At 38.4% G+C, this 26,311-nt stretch overlaps 1 protein-coding gene across 1 annotated transcript; it reads right to left on the reverse strand.

Annotated features, from left to right (window-relative positions):
- Window positions 1–1,903: 1,903 nt before the first annotated feature.
- LOC127096069 (uncharacterized) lies at window positions 1,904–23,640 on the reverse strand. Its single transcript, XM_051034689.1, has 2 exons — window positions 22,819–23,640; window positions 1,904–1,990 (listed from the first exon to the last, which is right to left on the reverse strand). Exons 1-2 carry the CDS (start codon window positions 23,638–23,640, stop codon window positions 1,904–1,906), a joined length of 909 nt encoding a protein of 302 aa, XP_050890646.1.
- Between the last annotated feature and the right edge of the window lie 2,671 nt (window positions 23,641–26,311).

A 26,311-nucleotide genomic window follows, 5' to 3' on the forward strand; every position in this document is an offset into this window, starting at 1 on the left:
CGAGAGTGGGGTTGCGGAATTCGTTAAGTATACTGTTAACACGCTGAAAACCCCAGACGAATGCATTGTCTTTGCTTGCGTTGTTGTTATATTGGTAAGGTTGACGCACATGGATTGAAATCGCATTTGCTGAGGCATGGAATTGATCAAAGTTATCAGTGTTGGATATTTCATGGTGAGAAAATTAACGAGAATGTTGAATCGAGTGGAAAAAGTAATACGACCTATGCTTCATACGACAAAGACACGGAAACATACGATTGTGATCGAGTTGAAGAGATTGTAGAAGCACTGGAAGAAGATCTTCATGATTGTCCTGAAATGTTTGAGAGGATGGTAAGCGATGCAGAGAAACCGTTGTACAAAGGTTGCACTAAATTCTCAAGACTTTTTGCGGTATTAAAGTTGTACAACTTAAAGGCGGGCAATGGATGGTCGGATAAAAGTTTCACAGAGTTGTTGGCCCTTATGAGAGAAATGCTACCGGATGATAATGTTCTTCCTAATCGAACCTATGAGGCAAAAAAAATGTTGTGCTCTATTGGCATGAGCTATGATAAGATACATGCTTGTCCTAACGATTGCATTTTGTTTCGTAACGAATATGCAATGTTAACTGAGTGCCCTAAATGCGGTTTGTCTCGATATAAGAAAAGATTATCTCCCGCAAAAGTCTTATGGTATTTTCCGATAATTCCGAGATTTAGGCGCATGTTTCGTAGTGAAACCGATGCAAGACATCTTACTTGGCATGCAGATGAAAGAATTATTGATGGAAAGTATCGGCATCCGGCTGATTCACCACAGTGGTCGAAGATTGATAATGATTATCCTGAGTTTGGATCAGAAGCAAGAAACCTTCGATTGGCATTATCTACTGATGGAATGAACCCACATGGTCTTCAAAGTATCTCACATACCACATGGCCTGTGATTCTTATGATTTATAACCTACCTCAGTGGCTATGTATGAAGCGTAAGTACATGATGTTATCTATGTTAATCTCTGGGCCTAAACAACCAGGGAATGACATAGACGTATACTTGACACCTCTGATCGAAGATTTAAAGATTTTGTGGGAGAACGGTGTGGAGGTTTATGATGGATATTGTAACACCCCGATTAAAATAAGGGAATTATTTAATTGAGTTAATATTATTTTATTAATTTAATTAAATAAAGTTGGATTATTGGAATATTTTATTATTATTATAAGATGTTATTTATTTTAATAATAATTAAATAAATAAATAAAGGGAATATGAAGAGTGGAAGGGCAAAAGTGGAAAGGGGATAAAAGAGTCCAAGTGAAACTTAGGTTGTTTTCACGTATTGTGTCTCAGAATCAGAGAGAAAGGGAAAAGCTGCAGAGAAAGAGAAGGAAGAGGAAAAGGCCAAAGATTGCTCGGAGCTTCCTTCAATCCAAAGAGGTAAGGGGTCTGAACCATTATGAAACGATAATATGCGAGCAATTTCGTGTTATCTGTGTGATTGTTGATGGATTTTGGGGATTTTAGGGAGATTGAGAAAGTTGGGGTTTTGAGGGGAAACCCTCCGATTTGTGAATTCTGTTGCGTTATATGTACTGTAGTCGAAGTATGTTGTGTATATATGTCTGTTAAATGTCGATTTTGGTTGGTTAGCTGTGGGGTACGGTTTATGGCGAGTAGAGAAGCAAAGCTGCGCTGAATTCTGCAGCAGAGGGGTTCTGTCGCGCGCGATTCGCGGCGCGAAGCCTAGTTCACGGTGCGAACTGGGCAGGATTTAGAGGAGTTCTGTAACTCATTATTCGCGACGCGAACCCTGCTTCGCGGCGCGTACTGAAGCGAAATAAGTTGTTCGCGACGCGATCCTTCGTTCGCGGCGCGAACTGTGTTGTATTGGAGAGTTCGCGGCGCGTCCCTATGTTGGCGGCGCGAACTGGCGAAATGCAGAAGCTAATGCTGGTGGGTTTGGAGTACGTTGAGTTGCGAGACTCTTAGTAAGTCGCTGTAGTTGTACTATAAACCATTAATAGTGATTATATGAATTGTATGAGGTGTTATGATGATGCTACGTTGAACTTATGTGTTTAATTATGAATATGTTATGTGACGATGTGATATCGTTATGATGTTGTTGTTGTTTTGTTGAGTTGTATGTCATGATATTAATGATGATGATAACATGACCAATGATGTTGTTGTTGCTATGATGATTATGATGCATGTTTGATGTGCATGCATTCATGAAAGGCCGATGCCTAGTGATGAACGGACATGAGTTCCAATGATGTTGTTGACTCCGGGCTTGTTGAGAGGCTTGGTTCCTTACGGGGGACTCAGATTCTATGGTGATGAATCTGGGAGTGGTGATCCTGTAGTTGATCACAAAATGGGTATACCGAGTCGTGTTGAGTCATGCATGGGTTTGTGCATTGCATTTGATGTGTTGCTTTGTTGATGTTCATGAGTTTGTTAATTTTGATGATGATGATGAGTTGTGTGTGCCTATGTGAAATATATATTTATGTTTATATTTCTGTCGTTATATTATTATTTAATAATGTAATTCTCACCCCTTCTGCATGTGTTTATGTTCATCTATGATGAGCAATGTGCAGATAAAGAGGAGTAGCTATTGTTGAGGTTTGAAGAATAAGTGTAGAGTTATTCTACAGAGTCGAGTCAAATGCTCTGGTCATGTGACACCGGGGTTATGGGATTCGATAGAGAATTGATTATTATTACGTTGTTTATGATGACTATTATGTTGAGATGTTTGTTGAGACGATAATGAAACATTATTATGAATTGTTATATGTTGAAAGATTATAATTGTGTTGTTGTCCACTGCGAAGTTTTTATTTTAATAAATAATATGTTTTATGTTGTGATATGATAAAAGTGTATGTTGTAAGAAATGTAAACTCTTCTACATGTTGTACTCTGATAATCTATTTAATTATGTCGTTTGGGGTAGAAGGGTGTTACATTAGTGGTATCAGAGCATGGTCAGTCCGGTCGAGTCATAAGGTGATGTTTTCCCTGTTGGTCGATTAGTGTAAATGACACTGTCGATATTTAACGGTTGTAGTGGTGTTGTGCAGAGTATGGCTGGAGAAAATGACTGTGCGATTGCGGAGGCTTTGGCTGCTATAGCGCAGGCTATGCAGGCGCAGCAGAATCCGCCGGTCGACGAGTTTAAGAATTTGGGAAGGTTTCTGAAGAATAACCCTCCTACATTCAAAGGGCGCTATGATCCAGATGGTGCTCAGATTTGGCTGAAGGAAATTGAGAAGATTTTCCGGGTGATGACGTGTACTGAAGCACAGAAGGTGCAGTTTGGTACGCATATGTTATCTGAAGAGGCTGAAAACTGGTGGGATAATACTCGCCAGAGAATCGAAGTACCAGGTGCTGAGATGACTTGGGAAAGGTTCAAGACGGTCTTTCTGGAGAAATATTTTCCTGCTGATGTGCGATGTAAGAAGGAGATGGAATTTCTAGAACTGAAACAGGGTAACATGTCTGTTGCTGATTACGCTTCGAAGTTTGAGGAGTTGGTGCAGTATTGTCCTCATTATAACAATGCTGATGCTGAGGAATCCAAGTGTGTCAAGTTTGAGAACGGGTTGCGTCCCGAGATCAAACAAGGCATTGGTTACCAGGAGATTCGTAGGTTTCCTACACTGGTTAATAAGTGCAGGATATTTGATGAAGATAGCAAGGCTAGGACTGCTCATTACAAGAGTCTTAGTGAGAAGAAGAATAAGGATCGTGGTAGTCCTTATGCATCTCCGAATGGTAAAGGTAAGCAGAAAGTGGTAGATGAGAAGAAGCCAAGTGGGGGAGGATCTTCCATAGCTGGTAAATGTTTCAAGTGTGGCGAGCCAGGCCACCGTGCTGATAGCTGTACCAAGAGAGTGCTGAGATGTTTCCGATGCGGTCAGGCTGGTCATAGAGTTACTGAATGTAAGGATGCTGGTCCGACGTGTTTTAATTGTGGCGAGAAAGGCCATATCAGTTCGCAGTGCTCGAAACCGAAGAAGGCGGCTACTGCAGCTCATACTACTGGTAGGGTGTTTGCTCTGAGTGGGGCTGAAGCTCCTAAAGAAGATAATCTGATTAAAGGTACTTGCTTGATTAATAATGTTGAATTGCTTGCTATTGTTGACACTGGTGCTACTCATTCGTTCATTTCGTATGAGTGTGCGACCAGGATTGGTGTGATTATGTCGTCCCTAGGCGGAAGTATGGTGATAGATACTCCTGCTAATGGTTCTGTGAAGACTTCGGTTGTTTGTCGAGGTTGTCATTTGACGATCTTTGAGAGAGAGTTCGTGGTCGATTTGGTGTGCTTACCCTTGCACCAAATTGATATTATTCTGGGAATGAATTGGCTAGAATTCTATGGCGTGTTTATCAACTGCTATAGGAAGACGGTGCGGTTTTCTGAAGTTGGTGAGAATGATGAGGCAAGATTTCTATCTGCTAGGCAGGTGGGGGATTTTGTGAAAGATGAAGCTCAGGTATTCGCTTTATTTGCGTCTCTGCAAGCGGATAAGAAAGTAGTGAGTGTAGATTTGCCTGTTGTCTGTGAATTTCAGGATGTGTTTCCGGAGGATGTAAGTGATTTACCTCCAGAACGTGAAGTCGAATTTGCCATTGACTTAGTACCAGGTACGAGTCCAGTGTCGATGTCTCCTTATCGAATGTCGGCAACTGAATTAGTTGAATTGAAGAAGCAACTTGAGGAATTGCTTGAGAAGAAGTTTGTGCGTCCAAGTGTTTCTCCTTGGGGTGCACCAGTATTGTTAGTGAAGAAGAAAGAAGGTACGATGAGGTTGTGTGTCGATTATCGGCAGTTGAATAAGGTGACTATCAAGAATCGGTATCCATTGCCGAGGATTGATGATCTGATGGACCAGTTGGTTGGAGCTCATGTCTTCAGTAAGATTGATTTGCGGTCGGGTTATCATCAGATCCGAGTAAAGTCAGAGGATATTGCGAAGACTGCTTTCCGTACGAGGTATGGTCATTATGAATACACTGTGATGCCGTTCGGTGTGTCTAATGCTCCAGGTGTGTTTATGGAATATATGAATCGTATATTTCATCCGTACCTTGATAATTTTGTTGTGGTGTTCATAGATGATATATTGATATATTCTAAGACGGAAGAAGAGCATGCAGGACATCTGAGAATTGTTCTGCAGGTGTTAAGAGAAAAGAAATTATATGCAAAGTTATCTAAATGTGAGTTCTGGTTGAAGGAAGTGAGTTTCCTTGGCCATGTGATTTCGAGTGGTGGGATTTCTGTTGATCCTGCTAAAGTTGGTGCTGTATTACAGTGGGAGACTCCGAAGTCTGCTACTGAGATACGCAGTTTTCTGGGGTTAGCTGGTTATTATCGCAGATTTATTGAGGGCTTCTCTAAGTTGGCATTGCCGTTGACGCAGTTGACTAAGAAGGGTCAAGTGTATGTGTGGGATGCAGCTTGTGAAGCGAGTTTTGTTGAGTTGAAGAGGCGGTTGACCAGTGCTCCAGTGTTGATCTTGCCTAATCCTGGTGAGTCCTTCGTCGTTTATTGTGATGCTTCTTTGATGGGTCTTGGTGGTGTTTTGATGCAGAACGGTAAAGTTGTAGCTTATGCTTCTAGACAGTTGAAAGTTCATGAGAGGAATTATCCTACGCATGATCTAGAACTTGCAGCTGTTGTATTTGTGTTGAAAATGTGGAGGCATTATCTGTATGGTTCCAGATTCGAAGTGTTCAGTGATCACAAGAGTCTGAAGTATCTGTTTGATCAGAAAGAGTTAAATATGAGGCAGAGAAGGTGGTTAGAATTACTGAAGGATTTCGACTTTGAATTGAGTTATCATCCCGGTAAGGCTAATGTAGTTGCAGATGCACTGAGTAGAAAGTCTCTACATATGTCTATGATGATGGTTCGGGAGCTTGAGTTAATTGAACAGTTCCGTGATATGAGTTTGGGTTGTGAAGTTCCCGCTGATAGCGTAAAGTTGGGTATGCTGAAGTTGACTAGTGGAATTCTGGAAGATATTCGGAATGGTCAGCAAGTTGATGTCGCTCTAGTTGATCATATTACTATGGTTAACCAGGGTAATGGTGGTAATTTTGAGATTGATGAGAATGGCATCCTGCGATTTAAAGGTAGAGTTTGTGTTCCTGAGGTGTCTGAATTGAAAAAGAGTATTCTTGAAGAGGGTCATAGGAGTGGATTGAGTATCCATCCAGGTGCAACTAAAATGTATCAAGATTTGAAGAAGTTGTTTTGGTGGGCTGGTATGAAAAGAGATGTTGCTAAGTTTGTGTATGCCTGTTTGACTTGTCAGAAGTCAAAGATTGAACATCAGAAACCGGCAGGTGTGATGCAACCTTTGAAGATTCCTGAATGGAAGTGGGATAGCATTTCCATGGATTTTGTGACGGGATTGCCGAGGACGGTGAAAGGTAATGATTCTATTTGGGTGATTGTGGATCGATTGACTAAGTCGGCGCATTTCTTGCCGATGAAGATTAATCACTCTTTAGAGAAGTTGGCAGAGTTGTATATTGAGGAGATAGTGAGGCTGCATGGTATTCCATCCAGTATTGTGTCTGACAGAGATCCCAGATTTACTTCTAGATTTTGGGAAAGTTTGCAGAAAGCGTTGGGGACTAAGTTGAGGTTGAGTTCAGCTTATCATCCTCAGACTGATGGTCAGACTGAAAGAACCATCCAATCCTTGGAGGATTTGTTGAGAGCTTGTGTGTTGGAGCAGAGTGGTTCTTGGGATAGTTATTTGCCGTTGGTGGAGTTTACTTATAATAATAGTTTTCATGCTAGTATCGGTATGGCTCCATATGAAGCATTGTATGGTAGGAGGTGTAGGACTCCATTGTGTTGGTACGAATCAGGTGAGAGTGTTGTACTCGGACCTGAGATTGTGCAGCAGACGACTGAAAGGATTAAGATGATTCAGGAGAAAATGAAGGTTTCTCAGAGTCGTCAGAAGAGTTATCATGATAATAGGAGAAAGGCACTTGAGTTCCAAGAGGGAGATCATGTGTTCTTGAGAGTTACTCCGACGACAGGTGTGGGCAGAGCTTTAAAGTCTAAAAAGCTTACTCCGAGGTTTGTGGGTCCGTATCAGATTTTGAAGAGGGTTGGGGAAGTGGCGTATCGGATAGCTTTACCGCCGTCGCTTTCTAATCTACATGATGTGTTTCATGTATCTCAGTTGAGAAAATATATTGCGGATCCTTCGCATGTTGTTCAGTTGGATGATATCCAGGTGAGGGATAATTTGACCGTTGAGGTGTTGCCAATTCGGATAGATGACCGAGAAGAGAAGACCCTGAGAGGTAAGAAGATTGCTCTAGTGAAAGTTGTTTGGGGAGGTCCAGCTGGTGAGAGCTTGACTTGGGAGCGTGAAGATCAGATGAAGGAATCGTATCCGGCTTTATTCGCTTGAGGTATGTTTTCGAGGACGAAAACTCTTTTAGTGGGGGAGAGTTGTAACACCCCGATTAAAATAAGGGAATTATTTAATTGAGTTAATATTATTTTATTAATTTAATTAAATAAAGTTGGATTATTGGAATATTTTATTATTATTATAAGATGTTATTTATTTTAATAATAATTAAATAAATAAATAAAGGGAATATGAAGAGTGGAAGGGCAAAAGTGGAAAGGGGATAAAAGAGTCCAAGTGAAACTTAGGTTGTTTTCACGTATTGTGTCTCAGAATCAGAGAGAAAGGGAAAAGCTGCAGAAAAAGAGAAGGAAGAGGAAAAGGCCAAAGATTGCTCGGAGCTTCCTTCAATCCAAAGAGGTAAGGGGTCTGAACCATTATGAAACGATAATATGCGAGCAATTTCGTGTTATCTGTGTGATTGTTGATGGATTTTGGGGATTTTAGGGAGATTGAGAAAGTTGGGGTTTTGAGGGGAAACCCTCCGATTTGTGAATTCTGTTGCGTTATATGTACTGTAGTCGAAGTATGTTGTGTATATATGTCTGTTAAATGTCGATTTTGGTTGGTTAGCTGTGGGGTACGGTTTATGGCGAGTAGAGAAGCAAAGCTGCGCTGAATTCTGCAGCAGAGGGGTTCTGTCGCGCGTGATTCGCGGCGCGAAGCCTAGTTCGCGGCGCGAACTGGGCAGGATTTAGAGGAGTTCTGTAACTCATTATTCGCGACGCGAACCCTGCTTCGCGGCGCGTACTGAAGCGAAATAAGTTGTTCGCGACGCGATCCTTCGTTCGCGGCGCGAACTGTGTTGTATTGGAGAGTTCGCGGCGCGTCCCTATGTTGGCGGCGCGAACTGGCGAAATGCAGAAGCTAATGCTGGTGGGTTTGGAGTACGTTGAGTTACGAGACTCTTAGTAAGTCGCTGTAGTTGTACTATAAACCATTAATAGTGATTATATGAATTGTATGAGGTGTTATGATGATGCTACGTTGAACTTATGTGTTTAATTATGAATATGTTATGTGACGATGTGATATCGTTATGATGTTGTTGTTGTTTTGTTGAGTTGTATGTCATGATATTAATGACGATGATAACATGACCAATGATGTTGTTGTTGCTATGATGATTATGATGCATGTTTGATGTGCATGCATTCATGAAAGGCCGATGCCTAGTGATGAACGGACATGAGTTCCAATGATGTTGTTGACTCCGGGCTTGTTGAGAGGCTTGGTTCCTTACGGGGGACTCGGATTCTATGGTGATGAATCTGGGAGTGGTGATCCTGTAGTTGATCACAAAATGGGTATACCGAGTCGTGTTGAGTCATGCATGGGTTTGTGCATTGCATTTGATGTGTTGCTTTGTTGATGTTCATGAGTTTGTTAATTTTGATGATGATGATGAGTTGTGTGTGCCTATGTGAAATATATATTTATGTTTATATTTCTGTCGTTATATTATTATTTAATAATGTAATTCTCACCCCTTCTGCATGTGTTTATGTTCATCTATGATGAGCAATGTGCAGATAAAGAGGAGTAGCTATTGTTGAGGTTTGAAGAATAAGTGTAGAGTTATTCTACAGAGTCGAGTCAAATGCTCTGGTCATGTGACACCGGGGTTATGGGATTCGATAGAGAATTGATTATTATTACGTTGTTTATGATGACTATTATGTTGAGATGTTTGTTGAGACGATAATGAAACATTATTATGAATTGTTATATGTTGAAAGATTATAATTGTGTTGTTGTCCGCTGCGAAGTTTTTATTTTAATAAATAATATGTTTTATGTTGTGATATGATAAAAGTGTATGTTGTAAGAAATGTAAACTCTTCTACATGTTGTACTCTGATAATCTATTTAATTATGTCGTTTGGGGTAGAAGGGTGTTACAGATATAGGAAAGAAAGTTTCAATTTGAGGGCGATGTTGTTTGGCACAATTAATGATTTTCCAGCATACGGGAATCTATCTGGGTATAGCATTAAAGGTCAACGTGCGTGTCCTGTTTGTGAAGACGGAACCGATACGATTCGATTGGAACTTTTCCAGAAGAATGTGTTTCTCGGTCATCGTAGATTCTTACATTCTAAACATCACTACCGTGGGTGGAGAAAAGCATTCAATGGAGACACCGAACATCGTAGAGCTCCACCCGCATTGTCAGGTGAACAAGTTTTTGAAAAGGTGAAAGATGTGCGTACTGAGTTTGGCAAGCCTTTTGCACATAAGATTGTGAAAGGTGGGTGGAAGAAAAGGTCGATATTTTTTGAATTGCCATATTGGAAGTCTTTGTACGTGAGACATTTTCTCGATGTTATGCATATTGAAAAAAACGTATTTGAAAGTGTTATCGGTACATTACTCAATATAAAAGGCAAGTCTAAGGATGGCCTTAAAGCAAGGGAGGACATGTTAAAAATGGGAATGAGAACTGAATTAGCACCCGTGAAGAAAGGAAGACGAACATATCTACCACCTGCTGCTTTTACTTTATCTAGAAAGGAGAAAAAAAATTTGTGTAAGTCTCTGAGTGAAGTTAAGGTTCCAGAAGGATACTCATCTGATATCAGAAGACTTGTTTCTATGAAAGACCTCAAGTTGAAGAATTTGAAGACACATGATTGCCATGTTATAATAGAACATTTTCTACCGATAGGTATACGTTCTATTTTGCCAGAAAAAGTAAGAAGTGCCATAACTAAATTGTGTTTTTTCTTTAGGTCAATTTGTAGTAAGGTGATCGATCCCGAGATCTTACCAACACTACAAAAAGAGATTGTAATTACCTTGTGTGAGCTTGAAATGTATTTTCCTCCGTCTTTTTTTGACATAATGGTTCATTTAGTTGTTCATCTTGTGAAAGAGACACAGTTGTGTGGACCAGCTTATATGAGATGGATGTACCCTGCTGAACGGTATATGAAAATATTAAAAGGGTACGTGAAATCCCGAAGTCGACCAGAGGGTTGTATTGTTGAACGATACATTGTTGAAGAAGCTGTTGAGTTTTGTACTGAATATTTGTCTAACGTTCAATCGATTGGACTCCCCAGAGCTCAGATTTTCGACAAAATGGAAGGTAAAAAATTAATTGGGAATAAAATTGTGACAATATCAAGGGATGAACGGGATCAAGTTCATTTGTATGTTCTGCACAATAATAATGAGGTTGAGCCATATGTTGAAATGCACAAGGATGTACTCCGAAGGTTAAATCCGAACAGAAATGAAAATTGGATAGTTATAGAGCACAATCAAAGTTTCATACAATGGTTGAAGGATCATATTTATTTGAAGCGCTCTTCAGATCCTTCTTCGGTAACAGAAAGGTTGAGATGTTTGGCATATGGTCCAAGTTTGCATGTGTTTTCTCATAGCGCATATTCAATTAATGGATACACATTTTTTACCAAAGAACAAGATGATAAGAGTACTATGCAAAATAGTGGTGTCACCGTGCTAGCTGAAGCAATGCATATATCAAGTATGAAGGACTTAAACCCCAAATATGCAAATTTGTCATATTTTGGAGTTATTGAGCACATTTGGGTGTTTGATTACGAGAAGTTTCAGATTCCCATCTTTGGTTGCAAGTGGGTGAATAGTAGTGGCATACGAATGGATAAGTCCGGATTTTTGCAAGTTGATCTTACTAGGGTGGGGTACAAAGATGAACCTTTTATTCTAGCATCTCAAGCTAAACAAGTGTTCTATGTGAATGACCCGAAGAGTACAAAATGGTCTATAGTGCTTTTCTCTAACAAAGTGACTGATGATAGCGGTGTCGATCAATGTGATATTGATGTTGAGAATGAGTCATGCATTAGACGGAATGAGTTGAATAGAAATGATGAAGTTGAGGATCTTATACCGGATGAGTCATATATAAGAAACGATCATAATGAGGGAATTTGGATCAATTCATCCGTACGCATTGCTAAGAAACAAGTGATTAATATTCCAACAAAGAAAAGAAAGAGATGTTAGTGACTTAGGTAAATTATCCATGGTTTCTTTATTTTTTTTTCAATTGTTTTGATTATAAGTTATATGTGATAATGCATGATTTCATTATATTTTTGTTTTCAATTGCTTTGATTATAAGTTATATCTGATAATGCATGATTTCTTTATTTTTTTGTTTTCAATTGCTTTGATTATAAGTTATATTTGATATTTGATGGTTTCCTTGGTTTATTACAGGTTAGACATGGCTGATGACCAACATGAGGAAGTTAGTAAAAAAGTATCCGCGGAAGAAGAAATTCGAAGAGGCATCACAGTAATGAGAAGGGTGGTCCAAGGAAGATCTCGAGGCATCATACTAGATGTCTATTGGAACAACCAGGGACAGCTTATAGAACCTAATGGGCATACCTTAACTAGTTTTATCGGTGCACTAGTAAGGAATGAAATTCCCATTACATGTGATGATTGGAGAAACAAAGAGCTGAATGAGTCCAAAGAAAAAATTTGGAGTGAGATAAAGGTACAATCATTTGGCCCTTAATTATACGGTATCAATTATGTTTTTTCAATTACCGATACTAACTATCAATCTGTATGTTTTTCTTAGCGATGTTTTAACATCGAAGAAGAAAGAAGAGGTTTTTGTATGAAATTGGCCGGAAAGCTTCTAAGAGGGTTTCGGACATTTTTATCATCCAAGTTCCTTAAGGATGCGGATGGTAATTTTGTGGATGCGGAGCTTCCTAAAAAATATGAAAGTTTGATATCGGCTGAAGAATGGGAAGCTTTCAAATCCAAAAGACAAGACCCGGTTTTTCAAAGAATAAGTGCTACAAATCGGGAAAGAGCATCAAGTCCCGCATATCCGTACCGAAAAGGACGTGTCGGATATGGACGCTTAGAACAATCCATGGTAAGTATTTATAAATTGCGATAACAAATTTGTTCATCATATATTAGTTTTATCTGATCAAATTGTATGACTTAATGTGTAGCTGCAGAAGGAGGAAAGTTCAGAAACATCTCTTCCTGCACATGTTTTGTGGAAGGAAGCCCGTGTGGGCAAATCTGGAGTTCCTCAAGAAGAAGTTTTACACGTATACCAGAAATGTGTAAGTATAACATTTTTTCATTAATTGAATAACATTTTTATACACAAATATTTGACAAGTATACGGTATTCATCTGATTTTTCAGGAGGAGCTATCTCAGTCTTTATCTCCCGATGATACTAAGGGCATACTTAGTCGGGCATTAGATGTCCCTGAGTATTCTGGTCGGGTGAGGGGTAAGGGATTTGGAGTCACTCCGACCTCCCTGAGTATTAAAAAAGGAAAGGCTCCTAGTAATCGGGAGCTTCATGCAAGATTGGAAGCCATGCAAGCTGAGCTTGATGCATTGAGGAGAGAAAGAGAGGCTAGCGCCTCAACAGTATACAGAGATGCTTCGGACAAAAACAATATCAACTGTACCTTTCAGCCGAACATTCCAGAGGTAATTACATATAATTGTCTTAAATTGAACTATTTGCTTAAATTATGTATTTGACATATATACACATTAACGATTTCTTGTTATTATTGGTTTTAGGGCATTTCCCATTGTCAGCTGTATTTGTCGTCACCATACTATCGGATGGTTGGCAAGGGAAAAGTGCATAACGTTAGCGGAGTATTACTCCACACTAGAGAGCTCCCTGGTGGATGTTTGAAGGTATCAGTTGATATTGCAGTTGAGCCGAATGCAGCATTACCATATCCTAGCGATGATTCGGATGCAACAACGGTGCACGAAGCAGTAGGTTCGTTTGTTGCATGGCCGACAAACCTCATATGCGTAGGATATGAGGTATGCTTAAAACTTATGTTAACTTTAATGTGTATATTCAAAGTTTAAAATTTATGCTTAAAATTTTACTTACATATTTTCCTTGGTTATGTTAAATAGACTCCCACAAAATCCAAATCAAAAGATAATGCGATTCCACAGCATACCGAGTCCACGGTTTCAAGAAAAGAGGTAATATACAATTATATGACATATATTCATGGAAGTTGTTACATTCTTAATTTGATCTAACTATTTATATGACATGTAACTTCAAGAAAATGAGGTTAGCAATGCCTCCGCACAACAAAAAAAGGAGGTTAGCAACGCCTCCGCACGGGTAAAAAGTTCTGGTGCTAAGAAGACCGTAGCTAGGAAAAAAGCTACCACCAAGTATAGGTCGTGCCTCAGGACATTTCTAGAGATGACCGATATACCGACCGGAGGTGTTCGGACCCTACATATGGAGGTAGGGATTTTCGGCTTTGATTACGACCAAATGATTGGTAATGAAGACTTCATGCAAGTTTTTAGTCATGAAGAAATCGGCGTCAACGTTGTCAATATATATATTAGGTAAATCCGGTCTACTTTGTTTTATTAATTAAACAACTTATGTTAATGATGTTTACTTTATGTTAATCCGGTTTACTTTATGTTTCAAAAGAGGTGTTAATGATGTTTTTATGTTAGGTTTTTGTATGACAAATTGATGCGCCCCAATGGTTTGGACGTGTCATTCGGATTCTTAGCACCCGCGACCGTCAACTTAGTTTTAATCTTAAGTAGACCGGATACCGTGACGGAGTACGTTCTTCGGATCCTCATGGACAATAAAGATGCGGAGAAGTTGTTTTTTATACCGTTTAATACCGGGTTAGCATTTCATTCTAAATTCATCTATTATAATTATTTTCCAAGTTACCATCTAACATTTGCCTAATCATTACAGTGGACATTGGTTGTTGCTCGCAATCAATCCTATCCGAGAAATTGTGTATTATCTTGACTCGTTAGGAAATGATTGGACAACATACCCGGATATGAAGGTCCTAATTGACACGTAAGTGAGAATGTTCAAAATTTTTCTTAGTTTATGTGAATTGTTCTAATTGCTTCATTTTTATTTTATTAGCGTCCTACAAGCTTTTCGGGCCCAACGAGTTATCCAAACCTCAAGGAGGGGCGCCAACTCCATTACATGGATTAAAGTGGCGGTATATTTTTAATTACCACATTTTTTATTATATTAGTGATGACACTTGATAAAACTTAGGATTTATAATCCATATTTTTTTTTCATATGTAGTGTCCTCAACAACGTAATCAAATAGATTGCGGGTATTTCATGTTGAGGTTTATGCGAGATACTCTTGCTTTGGGCCAATTAAAGATTCCCACCGATGTATGTATTTCTAACTTATGAGTTATTTTTATATTTACACATATCTCATATAATTAAATAGTTGGAATTAATTCAAAATATGTTATATTATTATGTAGTACTTTGAGGAATTCAAGTGTGCATTTTATACAAAGGATCAAGTGGACGAAATCAAAGAGGAGTGGTGTCAATTCATGTTAGAGCTCAATGTTTGTTCATAAATTTGTGTAATTAATGTGTACATTTGTAGTATATGTAATGACTTGTAAATGTGTACATAAATTTGTATATATTTTGATACATTTAAGGCAAAATTGGTTTGAATTGGTATATATATATATATTTGTTAGCCAAAAATTGGTAGAAAAAAGGCCAAAATGGCATATATAAAATGTGATAATTGTCTGTCAAAATCTGGTTGAAAACAGGTAGAAATTCTGGTTTATAAACCTGGAAAAAATGTGGTTTAAAACAAAAGCTTCAAAAATTTTCATATACCTTAGACAGCGCTTTTTGAAAAGCGCTGTCTAAGGTATACCTAAAAAATTAAAATAGGAGGGTCTTAGAAAGCGCTTTTGGCCAAAGCGCTGTCTAAGGGGTGGGGCTTAGACAGCGCTTTTCAAAAGCGTTGTCTAAGGTATACCTAAAAAATTTAAAATAAGAGGGTCTTATAAAGCGCTTTTGGCCAAAGCGCTGTCTAAGGGGGGGGGGGGGGGGGGGGGGGGGCTTAGACAGCGCTTTTAAGATTTAAAAAAGCGTTGTCTAAACCTTTAGCAGTGGAGGTTTAGACAGCGCTTTAAAGCGCTGTCTAAGGCTAAAAAAAGCGCTGTCTAAAGTCTTGTTTGTTGTAGTGATTAGCATCCTAAACATCTATAGTACTCTACAGGAACCTTTTAATTTTATCTATGTTTTTAAGAGTTGTTTGCATTTTTTATGGGATAATAAAAGGGGTAAAAAAATGTTTTTGGAAAGTGTTACTTGACTAAAGGTAAGTCAAAGTTTAAGTTGATATGCTTCATGTGTACTAAAGCATTTGTAATTGAAAGATCCATTGGCTAAAAGTAAGTAGAAGGTTGTGTTTGAAATGCTTCATGTGTACTAAAGCATTTTCAAGTGTAGTTGAAAGATCCATTGACTAAAGGTAAGTCAAGGTTTGAATGGGTGTTTTAGTTTGAAAAGGGGGTAGGGTTAATGCATGAATGGGCAAATAAAATCAACAAACAAACAGACAATATATGACTAAGAAGTCAACATAAGATCCTTTCCTTTGGATTTAGGTAAATAAAAATACATAAATTGGTAAGCCATGAACAAGCTACTTACATGTTTTTTGAAGTATGATGATCATAAACAAGACATGACAAAGGTTTACATAACACCACAAGAAATAGCACATGAACATGTATGAGATACGTATTCAATCATCATGGGAGTTTATAAAGGAAATACTTGGATGCAGTGATAAATAATTACAAGATATGGATATAACATCACAAATTGGGATAGAATTACAAGACATGATTTAAACAAGTGTACATTACTCAACACAAGGGTATCAAACCACATAAGACAAGTATCATAATCAAGATATTTGTTGTCAAGTCATGTTGTGACGAGAGAAGGATATTCAAAACATGGATCATATGAACATGGTATGGACAAAGTAAAATCTTAAATGGATCACTATGCATACAAGTTAAATAAGTGGAAAGAGCACGTTAGGGACAAGTTTAGACCTAAACCCTAATCATGGCATGAATAAGAAACAAGCAAGTGGAAACCATAATCATCTCCTAACCATTCATTCGAACATGTTTTCAAGGTGAATCAATTTAGACATGATATGAAAATAATCAAGTTTAAACATGTTAAGTACAACAATCAACACTTGAAAGAGTGTGATATGATCATACAAACATTCAACAACAAGGTAAAACAAAAGATAAACCAAAGAGATTGATTAAGATCCTTAAAAACACCTAAAAAACACATGTTTTCTATCCAATAAAAAGTGGTTAAATAAATAATATTTTTTGGATTTTTTGATATCATCATAAAATAGACATTCTTATGAACACATGGCAAAAAGAATGGGTCAAAAAGGTTAAGTGATCATGAAGTTATGGGTTTTTGAAGTTATGAAGAAAATTGAACATTTAACAAGTGAGAAAAAATAAACATTATGCTGGCCAGGTTCGAACCCACGTCCTTGGGGTTCCATGGACTTTTTCCAATGCCAACTCAGCATCATCTTCAACCTCTCTCTCTCATTTTCGTTTTCTTTTTCCCACTATTTTTCCAATCTTCCATCAATCATATCTCTCTCATTTCTCAACCATTTTTCATGAAATAAAGATCAAAATCGTATAGAAAAATGCAAGGAACACAATGGTACCATAGGTTTTGGATAATACTCAAAGATGGAGATGCACAAAGGAAAAAACCAGAACTGAAACTTTAGGTTTCATGCAACATAATTTCACATAAACAACAATATAAATGACATGTAAGCTAATGATCCTTCTTAACACAATAAATGCTACAGATTTGCTTCAGAAATCAAAATGAAATGACATATGTATGATGAGTTTCAAAGTGCAAGAATATACCTATTGGAGCAAGGTCCAATGCCTCTTCAACACTACTTCTAACTACTGTTTGATGCCTCTCCTAATTCTTATGAGTTCCCAGAAGATGATTGGAACCTTTGGTTTGCAGAATGCACAAGCCAAATGAGAGAATGGAGGTTAAGGTTGAAAAGCTCTCGAGAATGGAGTTTTCCTTAGAAAGCTTGGTGTGTGGATAAATTAGGATTTATCCTCTATTTATAGGGATCCTTGAGGGTTCAATAAGCCTCAAATATCATAAAATAATCATGGCTTGTACTGGTTTGCTTTCTTGGTTGGTTCTTGCACAAAACACCAAGTGGAAACATGGCAAAAGCATGGGGGGCTTGGAGTGTTTTATTGAGCTTTGTCTGAAGTGTAGGAGTGGACTTGATGTTTATATTTGGTATGTATCAGAGCCAAATCCATTTGGGAGCTCAATGATACTTAATGTTGGGTTAAAGCCACTTTACACAAAAAATGGAAGTGTAATCTCTATGCCAAAAATGAAATGATTCATTATGTAATGGCTTGGTAGCTTGGATAATGGCTCAAAAGTGTGTGTGGTATTCTTATTAGAATGAGATTTAGAATCAAGAAGTACATGTACTTGTGGATTTGTTTGGATTTGTAGTGTACTTTGGCTTAGAATTTGACTTATGAACCATTCTATGAGGTTGTCTTCCCAAATTCGATTCTCTTAGCTCGAGCATGGGAATTTATTGATCTTGGACATTTTGAAAAGATGGGATCATGATATACAACTTTAATGTTAATCACTATTCTTGAATCAGTTTGGATCTGGGTGAAAAACTAGCATAAAGTTGGTCACTTGACTAGGTCAGCATGCTGAAAATTTTACTAAGTGTTTTACCTCTTGACAAACAAATGAACCATCCACTTCATGGCCCCATATCTCCTTATTCGTGCATTTTATGAGGTTTTATCACCCAGTAAAAAGTTGAAGTATGAAGCAAGTTATTTAATCTGATCATTGGATCAAAGAAAATGGTGGCTTGGATCATAAGTTATGGCCTTGGAAAGTTGGGTACTTGGACATGTTTTTTAGGGACTTGGTAAAAATTTCAAATTCTCCATCTTTGCCCTTTTTGCAAGTAACCTTGATTTTCTTGACTAAACTTGATCAAATTACTTCAATGATCATATTTTCATAATCCTTGACTTGAAAAGTCCATAGTTGACCAAAAATCTTAAAAGTCAAACTTTGACTTTAAGCATTTGTTGACTTTTTCATCAGTTGTGTTCAAACTTTCATCTGCTTATGAACCTAACTTCTTGGGCCATATGAATTGTATGAGTGGGTTATGAGTACACATTTTAATACCTTGGATCATGCCTTAAGCCATAGAATCATGCTTTGGTCAAAGAGCCAACATCAAGCTGACTTTGACCAAAACCCTAATTTTAAGTGTCAGATGAATTGTGGCTTGATGAACTTGAGATGGAATGATCTTGAAATCGATTCTTATTGATGGAATTCACTTGATTACTTGGTAAGAATAAGGAGTTTGAAATGTTAAAACTCATGCCAAGCCTTGATTGATCAATCTTTGAAAGCTCTTGGCACAAAACCCTAGCTTAAGACAAACAAAGTATAATTTTTTTTTGTATTTTCAGTAGGTTAGTAGTGCAAAGATGTTAGATGTCATGCAAATGATACAAATGATGGTGGCATCTTAGGGTTGAATATTAGGGTATGACAGATGCCCATATTTAAGTTTTTTCAATTCGGAGATATGAATATGGAATTTTCATCTCGTCGTGATTGAAGAGATTTAAATACAAACATGCATTGTTTTTGGCCCTAAGAGGCCACTAAATGCTTATGATATGATATGCATGCAGGGCTCAGGAATTCTGTGAGGAACAATGTCACAAAGGAGTAATATTAGTTGAGAAAACACATAGGGATAAAGGAACACCACTGTGGGGACATACAAAAGGAAATTCCACTGAGGAAAAGATTACAACTTCAGTTGAGGAAGAAGATTTGCAAATTCCAATGGATATGGGCTCCCTGGGGAATAGATCATTCCAAATGATCATGACTTCAGCTGAGGAAATATCTTCGCAACAGGTTTCTCAAAGGTAGAGATGAAAATCTGTTCAAATAACAAGTTCTAGCTTTTGCAACAGGTTTCTCAAAGGTAGAGATGACCGCCTGTTAAAATTACGAGTTCTAGCTTTCGCAATAGGTTTCTCAAAGGTATAGATGACCGCCTGTTAAAATAACGAGTTCTAGCTTTCACAACAGGTTTCTCAAAGGTAGAGATGACCGCCTATTCAAATAATGAGTCTGAATAAGCTTACATGATCAAAATATGATTCAGCTTCTTCTTTACTTAAGTACTCCACTTAGAAAAGGCAAAATAAACTTATCCGCGATTCGGGTCATAAGCCAACGAACGGGCATTGGTTTCTTTTTTAACCAAATCTTTTTCTTGGAAAGGATCAATGAAACAAGCTCCTAAAAAGGTGACCATTTTTTGGGGAAAGAGAAGTAACTTCACCGGGTATATAAAGTCATGTGATAAAAGAAAGGTGCATGTAGTAGTCTTCAACAAACTTCTCTGACGAAATTTCCTAGGGAGATGGCCATTTGTTGGAAAGAACGATTGATATGTTGATAACTTCATTGGGGATAAACAAACTTCTCAAAAAGAGGCTGCCATTTGTTATCCAAAATGGGCGTCAATAAGCTTCTCGGGAAAAGACAGCTACTTATTGGGATCAGAGATCATGAAACAGGCTTCTCAAATAAAGAGACAGCTACCTATTGGAAGTCTTCATCAAACTTCTCTAGAGAGAAAACCATCTGATGGAAGAAAACTTCTATATTGATAATTCCTTCGAGATAGACAAGCTTCTCAAAAGAGAAAACCACTTGTGTTCATACTAGGGAAAAGGATATGTCTTCACTGGCGATAATGAAGATGTTTCTCCTGGGGAGACAGTGCAAAATAAATACACTCTCGGTCTAGGTTTAACAACCTAGAGAAATTCACCATTAATTTCCAAATATTTGGCTCACTCCAGGAACAACTTGAGAGAAAAAAAAGTAAGACTCTACCAATGGGGAATGAATCTCAATTGGGATTTTATCCTATCCAAAGATGGAAAAGGACAACTAAACAACCATCTTCCACGTGGAATGAACTCAGTGGAGAGTTAGAAAGGATATAAACTCTTTGCTTAAGGTTGACGACTCCTATAGGGAAGGAAGCATAACACCCAAGGATGAACATATTCAAATAAATTGAGGTAAACGTCATCAAGGAATGCAAAAATGGATGTGAATTTGGTTATTCATGATATATATGCATGTATGTATATATGCATGTATGCATGTTATGTTTATGATGACAAAAACAGACAAAACAGACACGTTGGGGACATAATATGTTTCATAGATTAATATTTGGCTAGTCTCATTAAGGTGGAAAACATCACTGGAGATGAGTTAAAGGTCATCAAAGGAGAAAAGTCTCGTTGCGAGGTCCAATTCTCTCTGGGGAGAGGAAAATGCTTCATCTGGGGATGAAATGTGAACCTTTGATGGAGCAAAGATCTTGTTGCAGGGTTCCAATTTCTCTAGAGAAGAAGACTTCACTTAGAAAATAAAATAAAACATGTAGGCTCTACCAAAGACATGTGTAGATTGGTCAGGAAAACCTTCAAAATGATTCTTCCGGAGACATCATCAAAATTTGCATCTTCCACCGGGGATAATGATCGCTGAAAAAGCTTGACTGTTTATTTTAAATCTTGATAGAAAGTCCAGGCTTAACACTTTGCTGGGGAACATTGAGTACCAACATCCAACATTTCACAACTTACTCGCCGCTTAGGGATTTAACTATGAACGTTCTTTTTTTGCATTCACAAATCAAAATAATATTTTATTTTAAAAATTTTATTTTCAAATATTCGTTTCAAGAATTTATATCAAAATAAAAATGATATTTTTGCAGAGCAAAAATAAAATAAGGATTGCCAATAAATGGATAAGTCTCGAATTTTATTGATAGAATGGTGACCGCAAATGGCGTGATCCCATGGATATTTACAAAGTTAGAAAAATGGTAATATGGGAAAAGGCTACATTAAAATACAATGAAACTATTCTCCCTAACAAATTTGAATTCCAGATGTATTTGGGCTTCTGATAAGAGCCAGTTGAGAGCTTTGACAGGCAGGCGTTGCTTCAAGTGATCCAATCTGATCTGATGCAGTTACTTGCCATAATCCTTTGTTTTGCCTAGATTGCCTTTTCAGGTTTTCAATCTACCAGGATAATCATTTTCTGTTTATGTCTCTAATTTTTGCCTGGACCGCCCTTTCGGGTTTTCAGTCCACCGAGACGCTCATTTTTGCCAAGCCGCCTTTTTGGGTTTTCGACTTAGCGAGATATTATTTTATTTTTCTAGGCGAAGTATTTCTTGACTGCGTCAGTATTCACAGGTTGTGGGAGCTCCTCACCGTCCATATTTGTAAGAATCAAGCCCCCCCCCCCCCCCCAGAGAAGGCTTTCTTGACAACATATGGGCCATCATAATTAGGAGTCCACTTGCCCCTAGAATCATATATGAAAGATTGAATCTTTTTAAGCACAAGGTCACCTTCTCTGAATACGCGAGGTTGAACCTTCTTATCAAATGCTTTCTTCATTCTCTGCTGATATAACTGACCATGGCATAAAGTCGTCATTCTCTTTTCTTCAATCAAATTCAGTTGGTCATACCTGCTTTGACACCATTCAGCTTTTGATAACTTAGCTTCCATCAAGACACGCATTGCCGGGATCTCTACTTCTATTGGGAGCACTGATTCCATGCCATAGACAAGAGAAAAGGGGGTTGCCCTGTTGAAGTGCGGACGGACGTACAATATCCGTGCAGAGCAAAAGGGAGCATCTCATGCCAGTCCTTATACGTCAGTACCATCTTCTGAATGATCTTTTTGATGTTCTTGTTGGCAGCTTCAACAGCACCGTTCATCCTAGGTCTGTATGGAGAGGAATTATGATGTTCAATCTTTAACTCTTCACACATTTCCTTCATCATTTTATTGTTCAGGTTTGAACCATTATCAGTGATGATTCTTCTTGGCACACCATAACGACAAATAAGTTGATTCTTGATAAATCTAACTACCACCTGCTTGGTCACATTTGCATATGAGGTCGCTTCAACCCACTCTATGAAATAATCAATAGCCACCAGAATGAAACATTGTCCGTTGGAAGCTTTGGGCTCAATCATACCAATCATGTTGATGCCCCACATAGAGAAAGGCCATGGAGAAGAGAGAACATTGAGCAGATTCGGAGGTACATGTATCTTGTCAACATAAATCTGGCATTTGTGACACTTCTTCACATACTTGCAACAGTCAGCTTCCATTGTCAGCCAATAATAACCCGCTCTTAACATTTTTTAGCCATTGCATGTCAGTTGGAGTGAGTATCAGAGGAACCTTCATGAACTTCTTGCATCAACAGGTCTGCTTCGTGTCTATCCACGCATCTGAGTAGAACCATGTTAAAGTTTCTCTTGTATAGAACTTCTTCGTTCAGAAAGAAGTTATTAGCCAGTCTTCTCAAGGTCTTCTTATCTTTGTTTGATGCCCCAGGTGGGTATTCTTGACTCTGGAGATAACACTTGATGTCATGGTACCATGGCTTGTCATTAGAGACTTCTTCCATTGCAAATACATGAGCAGGTCTATCAAGACGTATAACATCGATCTTAGGCACATCATTCCAACGATTCACAATGATCATGGAGGCCAAAGTTACCAAGGCATCTGCCATCTGATTTTCCTCACGAGGGATGTGATGAAATTCAATATTGTTGAAGAAAGTAGATAACCTCCTTGCATAGTCTTTGTATGGGATTAGGTCGGGTTGACGAGTTTCCCATTCTCCTTTAATTTGATTGACAACTAGAGATGAGTCTCCATAAACATCGAGATTTTTTATTCTAAGATCAATGGCTTGTTCTAGACCCATGATGCAAGCTTCGTATTCCGCCATGTTGTTTGTGCACTTGAATGTTAATCTTGCAGTAAAAGAGATATGTGAGCCATGAGGAGTGATGATTACTTCCCCAATACCATTACCATAAGCATTAACTGCTCCATCAAATATTAAACCCCATTGAGAACTTGGCCTTGGCCCTTCATTTGGCAGTGGTTCATTGCAATCTTTGGCTTTTAAGTACATCATATCTTCATCTGGAAATTCAAAATTTATAGACTCATAATCGTCGATTGGTTGATGAGCTAAATGATCGGCCAAGACATTTCCCTTGATAGCTTTCAAGATGTGATACTCAATGTCATATTCGGACAAGAGCATCTGCCAACGAGAAATTCCTCCAGTCAATGCAGGTTTTTCAAAGATATACTTAATCGGATCCATCTTGGATATCAACCAAGTTGTGTGATTCATCATATATTGACGGAGACGCTTGGCAGCCCAAGCCAGAGCACAACAAGTTTTCTCTAGCATGGAATATCAGGACTCGCAGTCAGTGAATTTCTTGCTCAAATAATAGATGGCATACTCTTTTCTTCCTGTTTCATCTTGTTGACCCAAGACACAGCCCATAGATTCTTCTAGTACAGTCATATACATAATCAATGGTCTTCCCTCAACTGGCGGGGACAAGATAAGAGGTTCTAGCAAATACTCTTTGATATTGTCGAAGGCTTTTTGACAATCATCCATCCAAACATAACCCTGATCCTTTTGGAGGAGCTTAAAAATGGGAGCACAAGTAGCAGTCATATGAGATATGAACCTTGAAATGTAGTTCAAACGTCCAAGGAATCCCCTCACCTGCTTTTCTATTTGAGGTGCTGGCATTTCCTGAATGGCTTTAACCTTGTTGGGATCAACTTCAATACCCTTTTGACTAACGAGGAAACCTAAGAGCTTTCCTGATCGAACCCCAAAGGTGCATTTGTTTGGGTTCAAGCGGAGTTTGTATTTTCTCAAATGCTGAAACAGTTTCAAAAGATACTCAACATGATCTTACTCGGTCTTTGATTTTGCTATCATATCATCTACATAGACTTCAATCTCTTTGTGCCTCATGTCATGAAAAAGAGTAGTCATAGCTCGTTGATAGGTGGCACCAGCATTCTTCAAGCCGAAAGGCATTACTTTGTAGCAAAATATGCCCCAAGGTGTAATAAAAGCTGTTTTTCCATATCTTCGGGCGCCATTTTGATTTGATTGTAACCGGAAAATCCATCCATGAAAGAGAAGACCTTGAACTTGGTGGTGTTATCGACCAACATGTCAATGTGTGGCAGAGGAAAGTCATCCTTAGGACTGGCTTTGTTTAGATCTCTATAGTCAACGCACATGTGAACCTTTCCGTCCTTCTTGGGAAATGGCACAATGTTGGCCAACCACTGTGAATACTCTTATGTGACAAGGAAACCTGCATCAATCTGCTTTTGCACTTCCTCTTTGATTTTGATTGCCATGTCCCGCCGAGTTCTTCTTAACTTTTGCTTGATCGGTGGGCACTCTGGCCTCAACGGTAAATGATGCTCCACAATATCAGTGCCCAATCCTGGCATGTTTTGGTATGACCAAGAAAACACATCGGTATATTCTCGGAGAAGCTCTATCATCCTCTCTTTTACCTCTGGCGCGAGAAGTGCTCCAACTTTGACTTCTTTTCTATCCTCTTCAGACCCCAAGTTGATTACTTCCATTGGCTCTTTGAATGGCTGAATGGTCTTTTCTTCATTTTCGAGCAGTCTAGAGATTTCATCTGGAATGTTTTCCTCTTCTTCTTCTTCCGCTTCGTACACAGGGAATTCAAAGTTGTAAGAGGGCATAAGGTCATTGGTTTTAATGGATATGTCATGAATTAATCTGCACATGTGATTTTATGCTTGTTTTAGAAACAGATAAAAGTGTGAAGTTATGTGCAGCTATCTGGAAGTGTTTATTTGCTTTTTTTTAGATTACCGTTTTCCAAAAAAATATAACAAAATAATAAAAACAACAATATGGAAACAAAATAACATTTTCATTGATTTAATTCTTGAAACGCAAGCCCAAACATTGTCACTTTCGCCTTAGGCATAACGAAAGGATTTTTTTGAAAAGAAAACAGACAACAAAATATTACTTTGAAATGTGAACAACAACAGGAACATCAACAGAGGTCCAATTTTGGCGAATTACTCCGTGAGCTATGAAATCGGTCGGAACATCTTTAGGATTGTCTTCCACGATGGCATTGGCTTCAGCTGCTTCGTCTTCTGACCCCGGGATGTATTCAAGTTCTCTATGATGAGGAAAGTAGAAAGGCACGTATGCATCTTCCGCCTCAAGATCATATTCAGGATCATCGTAGTAAGGTTCCCATGTTGAATCATTATCCTCAGTGACGACACTAACTTCTGGAAAAGTGGGATTGATGAATCCTCCACTATGGAAAGTTTCTTTGATTGAACGAACAGATCTACTTCCTCCTGAAATCTTCTTGGAAGTAGGAGAAAAGCCTAAACCCTCTCGGTGTTTGTTTTCTGGGAGATCCAAAATTGTTCCCCAACCATCGGGTATACCATTATTTACTAGCCGTTGTGCATCCTTGAATGAAGAGATGGATACTCCTCTCTTGACATCTTTGTCAATCAAAGAAAGGGCTTGGAATTGAATTACAACAGCCTCTTCAGGTTCAAGATAAGAGAAAGATGATAAGTGACTCACAACCAGTGTTTTCTCCCCACAGACTATCACTAGCTTCCCGTTCTTCACAAATTTAAGCTTCTGATGCAGAGTGGAAGTGACTGCCCCAACTTCATGGATCCAAGGCCGACCCAATAAACAACTATACGCAGCTTCTATGTCCATCACCTGGAATGTTATCTGGAAAGTATGAGGTCCAATGGTCATAGGAAGGTAAACTTCTCCAATGACTGTTTTTCTGGAACCATCAAAAGCTTTGACAATAATCTCGCTGCTCCTCATAGGAGCACCTTGAAAAGAAAGTCTGGAAAGT

The sequence above is a fragment of the Lathyrus oleraceus genome, chromosome 6, assembly GCF_024323335.1.
Source record: "Lathyrus oleraceus cultivar Zhongwan6 chromosome 6, CAAS_Psat_ZW6_1.0, whole genome shotgun sequence".
Lineage (NCBI taxonomy): Eukaryota > Viridiplantae > Streptophyta > Magnoliopsida > Fabales > Fabaceae > Lathyrus > Lathyrus oleraceus.